At 36.1% G+C, this 14,819-nt stretch overlaps 1 protein-coding gene across 2 annotated transcripts in view; it reads right to left on the reverse strand.

Annotated features, from left to right (window-relative positions):
* LOC145984040 (uncharacterized) overlaps window positions 1-14,819 on the reverse strand; it is a 59,670-nt gene that overhangs the window by 25,330 nt on the left and 19,521 nt on the right. For both annotated transcript variants that reach the window (XM_083117380.1, XM_083117379.1), the window contains exons 3-6: window positions 11,832-12,124; window positions 11,151-11,268; window positions 4,267-4,401; window positions 1,704-1,952 (exon numbers count right to left, since the gene is read on the reverse strand). In XM_083117380.1, the coding sequence (XP_082973506.1) occupies window positions 1,704-1,952; window positions 4,267-4,401; window positions 11,151-11,268; window positions 11,832-12,124 (795 nt within the window). The remainder of the gene's footprint in view (window positions 1-1,703; window positions 1,953-4,266; window positions 4,402-11,150; window positions 11,269-11,831; window positions 12,125-14,819) is intronic.

Raw genomic sequence — 14,819 nt, forward strand, 5'->3', positions numbered from 1 at the left:
AACAGTTTTCTTGGTTGAAGTTTGCTTCTGGTGAAGGGGTGCTTGTTGAGAAGGAAAACAAGCTAGTGCATGAGTAATCTATTCTGTAGTGATGTCAGGTTAAGTATTTTAGAAGAATATTTGTGGATTCTTGATTTCTAATTTCTATTTTAAAGTATTTAAAAAAACTTGTTTGAATTTTATCTGTTTTAGTTATCTCTTACTCTATCTAAGGGTACCATGCTAAACATGAATATCCAAGTTGGGGACCTCATGTAAAATATCTTACATTTTACCCTGCATGTTCACAATTATAAATCTCAATACCTTATCTGTTTATATATGAATGAAATGAAAGCTTAGTTTGAAACAAAAACTTGTAGATATTTATATTTTTATAGATATTATATATTTTACATAACTTTAACATTACTAAAAAATGATATTTTTCATTGTTTAAATGACCTTGTAATAGTAACCAGAAACTAGAAAGTACTTTAACAAAATTCAAACTTCCATTAACTATCAAAAATAACTTGGTTTTTGGTTTCATTATAAGATATTGCAATTCTTAGCTTCTCAACAATCAATCTATTTTTCAAAATCTTAGGGCTTCAATTTCCAGGGTGGCTAATCTAAGACCATGATAAAATTCAAGTATAATTCTCGGTTTTCAAGGCAAACTTTCCAAAAATTCAAGCAAATGTATTCTATATTTCAACCTTACGTATTACCACCTCTCAACATCCACACACAAATATCTACATAATATAAAGGGTCTATGTGATTCCAACATCCAAAAATTATAATTCAATTAAACGGTATACGTAATATAATTAAAATATTTAATTTAAGGTGCTGAGTTTCTATTTACAATCAGAGGCGCAACCACGAATTTTTGTTTGAGTGGGCAGGGAGAAAGTGCCAGGATAAACGTACTAATAATAATAGTGTTAATAATAATAATATTATAACATTATTATTATTGATTTGTTTTATTTTACTTTACTTCTTGTGCCACGTTTGGCTAATTTGCGAAGATGGGGATGAAATTGATGAATGGACAGTGACAAACATCCATGCCCAAGCCAGGATTCGAACCCACCGGGACCAACATTGTTGTTGTTGTTGTTGTTATTATTATTATTATTAATAGTAGTAGCAGTATCAAAGATGTTATTATCCTTGTAAATTATGCAAAAATGGGGTAGAAGTTAGTGCTAAAGCATTTGTGTTCGAATAAACGATTTCAATTATTTTTCTCCACACGGCACAGTAGTTTGGATCCCACTTCAAACTGTAGGTCCAGTCTCGATTAGCCTTTCTGTGCATAAAGTGGACTTAAAACACAAATCAATCAATTAATTTTACAACATTTTTCATGTAGATAGTTTGGCACCTGGGGCTGACTCCTGCCACCTCCTAGCTTTGGTTATAAACTTCATAAGACTAAGAAAAGGAGGAAGTGCGAAGCGAGCAAGAAAATTTTAAGAAAATATTTTTTTTTTGCATAAAATGTGAATAGGATTTGGATTAGAAAAAGTTGTAATTTTTCATGTCTACGGAGAAAAATTCAAGTAGAATTCACGCATAATTCCCAGAATTCAAGGAATTCCCGGTGAGTAGCCATCCTGATTTCTTAAAAAAAATAAAATAGTGAAACAAAAAATTCAATATACCAGTGCTTGCTTTTGGGACACAGGTCAAAAATATAATAAACATACCTGTGCTGCTAAAAGACTAGGAACCATATCTTCATTGCATGAAAGATTAACAAGCAACTTTAAACACTGCAATTTTACTTGTGGGCTTCCAGAATCCACCAAATTGTATAGTAAATGAAGAACAGCATAAAACTCATCATGCCAGTCGGGAAGTGCAGCAATATTGGTTAATGTTATTAGAGCATTTAGAAGAATTTTCTCACTTGGCTGTTCCTTGTTCACAAAATACAATAAAATTGGTATTGCATTCTGAAAATAAAAGAGAATAACATAAACTGTGGAATGTATCAGATTCTACATCCTTCAAGGTAAAATAAATGATAACACTGTTTCCACACTTACAGGACACAATGCACATCATTTTTAATTTTCTCTACTCAAAAGTATTTGCACATAATGGTAATAGAATTGTAGAACATGAAGAAGCAACTTTCTTATTAGTACTAGTATGAATTAGTGAAATGGCAGATATACATATTTTGGGCCCCCTGCAAAATATTTCCACACCCAAAATATTATATTTATCTACCTATATATACTATGAACATGTGTGTTCAACATAAAATACATATCAAAGCTTTTGCTTTTACACACACACACACACATACATACACACACACAAACTGAAGAGCAGAAAAGGTTTTAGTATTATATATATATAGTGGACAACAGGAAGGAGGGCCACAAGGACTAAATAACAAGTAAACGAGGAAAGAGAAAATACTCATCAGACACAGGAAAAATTCAATTTTTTGTGGCCATGAGATGCATTTTCAGGTGTAGAAGCAAAGTATGCGAGTGACAGAAATGATAGTGAAATGTGCAGGGTTGCCAGGTCCAAATCTAAGTTGTAGATGGTACAAAAGAAAACTGAGTTCTCTCACCAGGCTTGTCGAAAACTGTGAGTGGTGTGGATGTGGTTTGGGAGAGAGTGTAATGTGGAGGGAGGCAAAGGGTAGTAATGGAGGTGAGGGGTGGAGATGGGAAACATTACTGGGTGGCTTTGTTCAGGTGGTTACACTCATCCATGATATGTATGCCCTCTCCCATCTTTTATGTACTGAGGTGTTGGTGGATTGGGGTGAAGAGTGAATGATCGCTACCTGGAAGCAGTCGTTGAAAGGGATATTGTGGTAGTTGGTATGGATGGCAACGGTGAAATCCAGGTTTTGCTAGCACATTGAATTCATTTTCCCAATTAATTTCGAAGGACAGCCGCTTTCATTAACTGAGGTTATAGCTTCTGGGATGGAGATGGTAATGTGTCACTGCTCTGTTTGTTGCCAGGTGGTGATAGTTCCATTTTCTCCCACCTGGTGACATATCTTGGCTTGCATTGTCTGCTGTGCTTTCTGCTGGTAGTTGTTCAGGTTTCCGTCATCTGGCGGCATTGTAAGGTGGTGATTGGTGGTTGGACTGACTGAGGTTGTGCTGATTGGTACAGTGTGGTTCATGTTTCTTGGGCAGGTGGAAGGAGGATGTTCAGGAAGTCTGCATGTTTTCTTAGTGTCTGAGATTGTTTGAAGTACATGGTGCCAGGTTGGGTTTGCTTGTCTATTGTGGAAGTTTGGTGCTGGTTTCTGTTGGATTATAGCATGTGTTTCTTTGATGAAGGGAGCCAGTTGGGTGAAATATGGAGAAGATTGAGTGCTTTGTGGCATTGAGGTGTTCTGAGAATCCTGATCTTGGTGACCCTTTGTTGGTGCCTTTAAGGTGTTCTCCAGTTCATTCTTCTACAATATGATATGTACAGTCATGGACACTTCTGGATTGTAACAATCCCATTAACTTTCAGTGGAATCGTTACAACCCAGAAGTGTCCGTGAATGTGTATAGTCCTGCCGATGTAGGGTCTGTGGCATTATAAGCATGTATTCTTCCCACATGCCAATGCCATGGGCACTACATCAGCAGGATGTAGATCTTACCACATGCCAGCCACTATATCAGCAGCAGGATGTAGGTCTTACCAATTAGCATGGTTGGTATGGCCAACTACGTTGAAATGTTCAAATTCCTACTCTCTATTCTGATGGCGGCTTTGGTTCAGTCATACAAGGAAAATACTGTAATAACACTATCTTTTTTTACTCTGATAAGCTTACTTTTAATTTTTTCCATGCAAATTTTCTTCACAATCGATTTCGCCACCTGTCTGGTGGCTTGTATACAGTGTGAATGATTTTTCTCTTTCCTTAATCTATGCTCCCCTATTCTTTTCTCTTTACCTATTATACTGACATACGTTCTTAGTAATGCATGACAAATACTCTATTACCCATAGCCAATAAATAATAGTCTGAATGAAACTAACCATTTGAGTTGAATATCATGTCACAATCCAAATGTGAAGCTTGGCACTGAGTAATGTTCGTCCAAAGATACATAATCAAGTACCCACTCACAATTCTTGATTTAGTGCCAGTATGATTTTTTTAATGTAATCTGCATGTGTTACATGCTCTTCTTCAGAAACGTTCACCCATTGTTAACAATCAAAAACATTTTTGTGCATTGGAATATGCACTTTTGTATGAATTTAGCAGAAGTATTCTTGACTCACCTTAAGCTCTTTCTGATTCTCTTGATTTAATGAGAGATTTCCTAGGGCTTTAATAGCTGCAAGTTGAACAGTAGGCTTAGGGTATGTTAGAAGATTCTGCAATCGGAACAAACATCCTGTTTCCCGAAGAGTATCCTTTTTAAAGAAAAATAGTATTAAAAGAGGATTTGCATGACAAATTGTTACAAAATAGTTCAAATAATACATATTGTAATAATTGATCACACTAGTATGTGTGATCAATTAAGAAATATAAAAATCTCGCTAAAACAGACATTCAGCTAATTATAATTTATACAATTAAATGAATACATCCCTCTGTGTGCAATATGCTATTTCAGATTAAAGAATATGTTTATGTTTATTTGTAACAGTTTCATTACTATGTAATGAAATACATCATCTTCAAATGTGTTACTTCTTGTAGTCAAATTGAAGTTTCATCAAGATTGAATGCATTAAGATTGATGCATTCATCAGAAACTGCATTCTCGAGGGTGATTGCAATATTAATGAGTTGTTGATTCAACCCCATGAAACTTTTCAGAATGAAAAGTTTTGCATGAGAAGTTCATTTCTGCTCCATCTGCTAAAAATCTACATAGTTGTGCTACTTGGTACTAATTGAATATGTCCACATGGCATAAAGCAACTAACAAGTTTTCTTTGTACACTCAATTGCAGACCTCAATACTTTTCCCCACAAAAGTATATTTTCAAAATTGTATCAAGTTTTTGATACAATGTGGTATTTGTACGATAAGGTTAGGGTTATATTTTCCCCTCTGGATGCTTTCATAACTTTTATTGATTGCAACAATGTTTCTCCTTTAGTGAAAGAAGATGTTCAGACTACCACTAATGTATGGCAGTATATTGTATGTACTTAAAGAAAAATAAGAAAACCAAAATATGTCCCCCCTCTCCCCAAGAAAACCAAAATATATTTCTCCTCCCACAATCTATTATTGGACAAAGAAAAGGTAGATTTATTTTCATGAGTTAGTAGTGTAGCATACAGTTGTTCATATGCATCCAGCAAGCAATGTCAGGCAGTAATTCTTAGAATATGTTGACACTTGGAGATGGGTTAGCAAAGTTGTGTTTGTGTATAAACTCTAAAACTTAACTCTGCAACACAACAATCACTTGAGGGCCAGGGCCTGCTTAGTAGCCTTTCATTGAGCAACATATGGGCAGCACATTTTACACTAAAATAAACTATCTTTGAGGAATCAAATAAAAAAAAAAAGTAATATTGTTGCTTATTTCTGTTTTGACATGAACAGCAAGGCAAATTATCCATCCCTACTTTAATTCATGTTTTCTGTATATCTTATATGTTTTTGACAAACAAAATTGTAATAACATTACTGCAGATATTGTCTTCTCATTTCTTTGACATTTATGTTTTAACTTTAGAATATAATCTTCCATAAAATGAATGAATGAACATGGTGATGGGCAATTTACCTTTTTATTGTTTATCTTGACACACACAGAGCTGTACATACTATTACTTCTAGTACAACTGAATCCAACAGAACAGTTATTTGTTTTTGATAGCAAGTACACACTATGTACACTTTGCAACATCTTATTTGACCGCCCTGAAAAATTTCAAAGTCCAGAATTCGTAAATTTGGCAGCATAGCGCTTCAGAGCCAACTAAGAGTAGCCAACTTTGCAACATTTATTCTTCCTGAATGAAAACGCTCTTTGATTTTTTTCCATTCTTTCACATTCCATAAAGTAAAGATACCATAAAGCAGTTATAAAATATATGAGTAGACAAAAATTGATAAGTGGGAATACGAATGTTGAAAATATTTCAAAATTCTTCGTTCTGAATTTCAAAATAGGGAAATTTATGTGCATTGTGAAACACTGAACAGGTTCTCATCCATCTGAAAAGAATTGCGGTCACATTTGAATGCAAGAAGGCAAATTTATGATGATTTTATGCGAAATCTTTAGTAAAGATACCTTGCACAACACCACACGATTCTGCAAAGTGCGTCTTTTCTTTGGTTCTTGGGGAAAAATGGTTCGAAACTCCGGCACAATGATGCTTCAACTGAGATTAACGTGCTTTACTGAGCATTCTGTTACCAATCTCCTGGAGTAGTTGGTTACATGACAGTACTTTCGTTTTTTTACTGTTTTCGTCAAGATCGAAACATCGTAGGTTCAAATCCCACCCTTTCCTTATTATTTTTTCTTTTTATTTACCGAGTACGAAGTGTTGTAAAAACGTAATATAATATTATATGATATTGCTGTAAATATTTATGCGATGCATGCTCAGTGGCGGTGATTGGGTTCCAAAACTGATGGGGCAAGGTGGGGGGAGGGCAAGGACAGTTCCTTTCCCTTGGTAGATAATGTTTAGCATAGTGCTGGGTCAACTGCCCCTCCACACTCCATAATCGTCGCCACTGTGCATGCCTCAAGTAATGCTTCTATCAATGTTTTTAATCTTTCAGTGATTGGCAGGATTTTAGAAAATACATTTCCTTTCATTCAGCTGTTATAAGTTAATACATATTAAGAACTTACATGTCAACTTTCTCCATCCGGAAATGCTGGACATAAATCGCAATAAATATCAACGGAAATATCCATGAAACGTAGATAAGCATTCGAGTCCAAAGCCGTTTACTTCCCGAAAAAGATTTTGCAAAGAAATAAGTTTCAACCCATGACCTTCCATTCCATAAGCAAACGACCCCCCTACACCACACGGTTCACGTTATTTTATGCACTCGGTTCGGATCCCACTTTAAACTGTAGGTCCAGTCCCGATTAGCCTTACTATGCAGAAAGTTGACTTAAAACACCAAATCAAACAATTCATCTCCTTTTAGAGTGGGCCTTCTATGATACTGTAGTCGGCCAGCATCCAAAAATACAGTTCTGCTTCGCGTATACCAGAGTGTAATTGCATTTAAAAGTGTGACTAATTTTACTTTAAAACTACAGATTAAAGTGATAATAGGGTCCAGAAAAAGAACCTCAAAGTAGATCTTCACACAAAGTATTTTAATTCATTGCCAAACATTTCAGTTAAGAATAATATTATGCTTTTCCATTGACCGTATTTTCGATTCATGGTGAATTTGCTAAAAGGACCATGTCAAGACATCTAAATATGTAAGTTTTTACTAGTAAATGCATTTAAAATGCACGAAACTACAGGGTAGGACAAAAATATACCTCAAAAATAAGTAAAAATTCAACAAAAACTGTTAAAAATACTGACAAAGAAACTAAAAGCCAAAAAAGGCCGAAAAATGCAAAAACAAAATGTAAACTAGTGTGTTTTCCGGCTCTAACTGAAGGGAAACGGACATGATATCAGGTTTAGCATTGTTTTTAAGGGTCAGAAAAAAAGTTGATTTTTCATCAACTTCCGGACCCTAATTAGTAATTATGACCATTGAAAAAGTTGGAGGTAGCTTACTTCAAATTCTCTTGCTGAGAAATCGTATCGTCCCATATCTCCACTTTATAATACAGAAAAAATCAAGTTCATATTTCGAAAATGACTGAGTTTTCCACCACGAAAAATATGTTTCTCATAGTTTGAAGTTCATTAGTATTATCTTTCAAGGTTTCCATTGTTTTAATTTCAAACATATTTTATATTTCATAAGTTGAATATCCATTTCCTCTCTCTTTTCATACAGTCTTTGGAAAAAAGCTGAAGTTTCTTGTCAAATGGGGTCTGGTTCAAATGACTCCTTTTCGCTCTCCTGTTCCTACTTTAAACAAACAACAACATACTTCGTAACTAAATGATTGCTTGTTCAAAACACGGAATTTTTACACAATTTATAAAATATGACAAAACGCCAATAGATATGTTCATCATTTTTCTCTTTCAGCGATTCTCGATTTTATCTGAATTTGTTTCCTCATGAAAATTGCCATGAGGAAATTATAGATAGCTATTACATTATGTGTGAATTGGTTTCTTCAAACTGTTAACAAATTTTAACATGAGCTATCTGGAGAAGAGGTAGCATGCTTGATATTCACAAGGGAGGTCGTAGGTTCAATTCTCCACCTAGACAGGATTTTTTCAGGAGTTTAATCGTTGGATGTAAAGTTTATCCACCGTGCTAAGAAAACATTGGTCGTCTCTGTATTTCACGAGGTGAAAGGAAATAGTTAGAGGAAGTTATTTCGATGATAGGAGGAAGACACATGCCACGTGGAATGCTCAGAATCAAGTTACACAAAGCTAAGTCTGTAATGGTGGTTTCGAATATTGCAAAGTTAGTGCGGAAAGTTTGTTATATCTGATACTCGTACTTTCTGTTCAAAGAAGACAAACATTTTAGATACAAAGCAGTGAGAAATTAACGATCATTATGAGGTTTTGAATTTTTTGTTTGTCACTCACTATATAAATACTTATTAGTAGTTTCTTATCGAATCGGCCTTCGTTGCAATAACAATTTACTTATATTAATTAGCGATTTACTATTAGTTTTAGACGCATGGTAAGATGGTGGTGAGGGGTCAGTCATTACGAAGGAACGGACATAAAATTACCAATCTTAGCAATTTGAACTCATTAAACGCTCTCCTTCGTTACAGTACTGCACTAAATCACTACTTAACATAACTGTATATCAAATAATCAATATCTTAGGTGTCAGTGAAGAACAAACAATACATAACTTAAATAACATTACATTTTGCATCCTGAATACATATATGTGATTTGTGAATTAATCATGATGTGTGTGTTAACACAACATATGAGCAATAACTAAAAAGAAAAGTTTTAACTTTAAATCCTGGAAATCTCCAACTTCTAAGGGGAAATATATACGCAGAAGGGACGTCCCTCAAGTGTGCATCGGATTCATTTTGTAAATATTCTAATATCAATGGTATCTGTTCAGCAAACAAAAAAAGAAATTAAAAAAATAAAGACGAGAGGGTGGGATTTGAACTGGCGACCTTTCACGCTTGACAAAAAATAAGGATAGCAGCGCCTAACCAACTGCTCTACGTTATACTCTTAAAAACATTTTGATGTTTATGAAGACTCCCACCTTCCTGTGTTTCAAGCACATTTTCAAGACAAGTCGTGTAAAATATATGTTTTTGAAAACTGTTCAATATTATGCAAGGTATTGTAAATAAAATGTAGCATAAACTAGTCACAAATTTGCTTCTTTCTGCACAAACTTGATGGCAATTTCCTCCAGGTGGAGAAATACTCTATTCAGTGTTTCAAACCCCCAAAATTTCAAGTCGAGCAAGCAGAATCGTAAATATCCCTCAAGGTTCTTTTTCCAATTTATTATTTCTGTTTTATTGTGTATTATAATAGCGGTTTATAGTTTCTAAGTTCATGGAAAGTGTTAAATTGAAAACCTCTCACCGCAGCGTTTCTCGTCTAGTGGAAGGACCTACTCAAAGTTGGCTACTCTCACCTGGAGCCGAAGTGCAATGTTGCTAAGTTTACGATTTCGGGACTTAGAATTCTTTCGGGGCGGTCAAATAAGATGTGGCGAAGTGTACAAGGGTCGTTCAAGGTTGACCGGGACTTTTATTTCTGCAGAGGAAATAGGTAGCAGAAGAAACACCAAACTATGTCAGTTTTTCAAAGTATTCTCCGTGCACGCCGAGGCACCTTTGCCATCGTTCTAGCAGCTCCCGAATTCCTTTGGCGTAGAAAGAACTTGGTTGTTGTCGTAGCCACTGGAGGACATCGCTCCACAGTGCTTCGTCTGTCGTGAATTTCTTCCCTCCCAGATGGTCTTTAAGGGGTTCAAACAAATGATAATCACTGGGGGCTAAATCCGGACTGTAGGGGGGATGGGGCAGAACTTCCCAGCGCATGTCGGCCAGAGTTGTTGTCACATTGGCCGTGTGAGGGCGGGCATTGTCATGGAGAAGAATGACATTTCCAGACAACATCCCAGGTCTTTTCTTGCGAATGGACTTTCGTACAGCACCACTCAACAATGTGGAATAATACTGGGCATTAATCGTGCTCCCTTTGTCCAGAAAATCCATATGGATAACGCCCTTCATGTCCCAGAAGACACTTGCCATGATCTTTCCAGTGGACGGCTGCATTTTGCTTTTCTTGGGGGCGGGGAACCTTTATGCCGCCACTCCATGCTGCGTCTTTTGGTCTCTGGGGTTGAATTGTGCAACCATGTTTTATCACACGTGATGATGGATTGCAACAATTCATCACCTTCTGCTCGAAACCGATTCAGAAGCTGTTCACAGACCGTCCTGCGTGTCCACTTCTGATCGAATGTCAGCTGGCGGGGAACCCACCTTGCACAGATTTTGCGGAAGCACAAGTGGTCGTGAATGATTGTCTCAACACTCCCGACACTGATATTCACCTCGGCAGCAATATCCTGCACTGTTACTCGCCGGTTCTCAAGAAACATTTGCTCAACACATGCGATATTCACTGGTGTGACTGCAGTCGGGTGAATGTGTCCATGCGCTTCATTTCTCACCAGCTCCCATCCTTCGCGAAACTGCTCACACCATTCGTACACTCTTGTCCACGACACTGTTTGTTCACCATACTGTGCTTGCAATCGTTTGAAAATCTCAGCTGGTTTCACTTTCTCCTTCACGAGAAATTTGATTACACACTGCTGCTCCACAGCCACAGACACACTGCTTGCCGCCATGTTCGCTGCAACTGCTGCGCATGCACGAAATACGTCATGCCGGGTGCTAGTTACTCGCAAAGGAATACATTACGTCACCCGCACGTTTCATCATGATCCGGCTATTCATCGATTTTTTACGTACGAAAATCCTGGTCAACCTTGAACGACCCTTGTACATTACTTTCTCACTAGTATCCATTAGTTCAAGTTAAAGTTTACCTGATTTGCAGAAAATGTTCCACAGTTTCCAATTGTTATAAGTGTTCTCTCGAGAAGTAGTTCATCACTGCTGTGTAGTAAAGCCACTAAGCTCTTTGCTTCGTGAGTTGAGATTACCCTGTATATATATACAACAGGAATGACAAATGAACAATTATATACATTTAAAGGGCAGTTCAAAGTATATTTAATTTTTTCTTTAAGATGAGATATTACTCAATTAGCTAACTAGATTAAAAATGTAGCGAGATTCAGTGATTGACAAAATAAAAGAAAAAAATCCTTGATCTTTTCTTATTACAAAACCAGTGGAACCATGATTTTACGTTCCCATATTTTACATTTTCCTGCATTATACATTCAATCTTTATGGTCCCAATACTGCAAAATGTTATAAAATTTCCCTCCATTTTACATTTTCCCTCATTTCAAGTTTTTTGAGCTAGGTCCCCCTGAAAAATGTAAAATCGAGGTTCCACTGTATGTGCAAAGCTGTGGGATATTAATTTTAACAATTTTAAAAATCTATAAGATATATTAACTGTGGGGCCATACTGATACATTTACACTTAACATGCCACAAACCATGTCGACAAAGACTGAATATCACCTGAGTGTTTGCACATCAAAATGACTGAAAAAATATATCCTAATTGCTATGCATGAATGTATTTCTCATACCTATCATGGTGAGTAAGTGTTTCAAGCCTTAATCTAAGTTCATCTTCTCCATCACGCAACAACTTTTCAGATTCTCTGCGGGCTTCTTCTTCATACTCGCGAAGACCTTCAGGGCTTCTGTTTTTTATCTGCCCTGTGTGCCGAAGTGAACGACGGGACCATCTTCTTCTCAGAGGTGATCCTATTAAATCTCCATGTCCAGAAAGACCTACTAAGTTTTCTGTTGATCTGCTTGCTAGGAAATGACGGATATCTACAGGGCTTAAAATTCTTGGAGAACTCCATGGTGAACACTACAATAAATAAAGAATAGAAACATTATAAAAGTGATGCAGATATATATAAAAGTACAGGTGGATTGGTAGCATTTCAATTAATTAATCATTTTCATACCTAAAGAAGTGGCTGGTTTCCTATTGAATAGAGGACTGCCCACCAGAACATCATCTACATGACCACATGTAAACAAAGAACTAAGAAAACCCAGTGCACTGCAAAGTCTAAGGCAGCTTTCAGACTGAAGCAACATGTGCCATGTCACTTGGGAATGAGCCAAATAACAGCAACTTTTCATGGGTTGCTCATTGCTTCGGTGGGATATCAAACTGAACTAAAAATATTTAGACCAATATATAAGAGATCATGTTCAATGAGACTGGAAGCAAGGTTCTTGACACCAACTTTATGTGCAGAAGAAGATGGATTGATTTTATTTTACGTCATTTTTCTGCCACTTTGGCTAATTACAACAATGGAGATGAATTGAGTGGTTATTTGCATTTTGCCACTGCAGTTTCTAGGTTTGCATTCCAGCTCTGGCACAGGTGTTGCTTTACAAGTGTCATTAGTAAGAAAAGTGTGTAAAATAAAATAAATAAAATACAAAATGCAAGTCTCTTGTATGTTTTAAGCTTGAGGTTTATTAGAACAAATTTTCCAAATTTCAAGGGTGGAAATTGCTTGCTGTGCATTCATTTTTACACCTGTTTTGAGAAAATCATCTAGTCTATGACTAGTTCCAAGAAAACAAAACTAATTTTAACTAAATAATGCCACCTTTTGTCTTAAGCTTTACATAGTGATGTCAATATTGGATATGAAGGCAATGAAGTTGACCCATGACAGGTAGAAAGAGGGAAGCTGTGAACACAAATTACACAATGAGATGAAGGCAGTTTGGCATGAAGAACTGATATTTTTCTGTAGCAATAGTTTGGTGTTTTCCTGTTCCAGCCACAAGCATAATATTTATGCCAAAATTAATGGAAGGGGTACAAACAAAGGTTCATGGTCTTATGATGTCAGAAACTAGCAACACATTATATTGCCTCTAAAAGTTCTAGTCATGATAGAATTTCAAAAGGAGAAAACAAATGATTTGAGACTAAAATATGGGTGATTCAAACCAGGCTTGGTTTTGTCCATATATGTAAAATTGTGCCACTTAGATGTTGCAAGAAGTCAATTTTTATCACAGCAATACATCATTAAATACTACAGTATTATCTGAGGTTGACTTCCTACCCTCTCTCTTCAGGCATTCCATGATGTTCAGAAAATAATGAACCAGGTTACAGCATCTTAACTGGCACCAGTTTGATAACTCCCGATCAGACTACCTGCTCAATGTCAACAGTAACTCCAGCTGCAGAAATAATACAAATGTTGTCATAATCCTTCATGAGGAAAGCACAGAGGTGCAAAATATTGACATCAAGCCTTTATAAAGCAATGTTAGAGAAAAATCTACAACCCAAAAGCAATGCAAAATCTGTACAATGTTCTGTGCAACTGAACCAGTCCAAAATAAAAGATAGGATTTTTGATTGATTTGGCATTTTAAGTCCACTTTATGCACAGTAAGGATAATCAGAACTGGATCTACAGCTTAAAGTGGGATCCGAACCACTGTGCCATGTGCCTCCACCGGGTATAGAACCCAGGACCCCAGAACAAGATAGGAAAACAAATATCCACTGTACAAACTACTCAGGTGGTGCATACTTTGCTCTAAAACTACTGAAGGAAACTGGATTAGTTGTTGTAAGTGTAACAATTGGGCACATGAACACATGATCAGATGAAATTTATTTTACTTGCAAATTTATGTCTTGGAAAGTAGTTTTTGCCAGGAGCTACATACCCTACACTGAGTCACTCATGTTCAGTTTTTCTACATATTTTGACATGTATTTTTACCTGATGTTACTGCAGTGGCCATACATGCAATACGAGTGCTCTGAGGAAGGTCAATGAACCTCACTTTCTATAATATTAATTTTTGATTAAGTGTCCACTGCTATCCACCTCAACCGTTCCATGACCATAATGTTGATAGTAATCTCAATACAAATGACAAAATGTTATGATGTGACATCATTTCTTTGTGGGCACTCTATGATAGAACCTAGACCATAAAACAAATGACAGTACTGGATGGTATTTGTATATTTGTTATTTTACTCTGGTTTTATACCACTTTTGGCAAATTGCAATGATGAATATGAGTGGATAGATAAAATTGAAAAGAACACACACTCAGAAGTCAACCAAACTCGGTAGAAATGCTGACCATATGGTTGCAATGGAATCTGCAGTCTTATTTCACATAAAAATGCATATTTTTACCTCTAGCACATAAAAACCATATTTCTATGGAAACAACATAAAATGTACACATTTTTAGACATTCCAGACAATATAAAAGTTTTTGAATTCTTTGCATAAAAGCAAGCACATCTGGAGTTAATTCATAAATTAGATGAAGCACAGAGTAAATTAGTAAATTACTATCCTACTCGGGATTCCACAACAAATAAGTTTGAAGCTTTTGCCTTTGTTGTGAACGAATTTGAAAAAACACATTGTCAATTGCAATACTCCCAGATCGATTGAAAGATGGATGTCTGCAAATCCAAGCTTTTTGTGAGGCATCATAGAAAAACTGAAAACTTTGATACAACTGGTTTGTGAAACAGTGAAGAACAT

The sequence above is a fragment of the Lepisma saccharinum genome, chromosome 2 (genome assembly GCF_977018435.1).
Source record: "Lepisma saccharinum chromosome 2, izLepSacc3.1, whole genome shotgun sequence".
Classification (NCBI taxonomy): Eukaryota; Metazoa; Arthropoda; class Insecta; order Zygentoma; family Lepismatidae; genus Lepisma; species Lepisma saccharinum.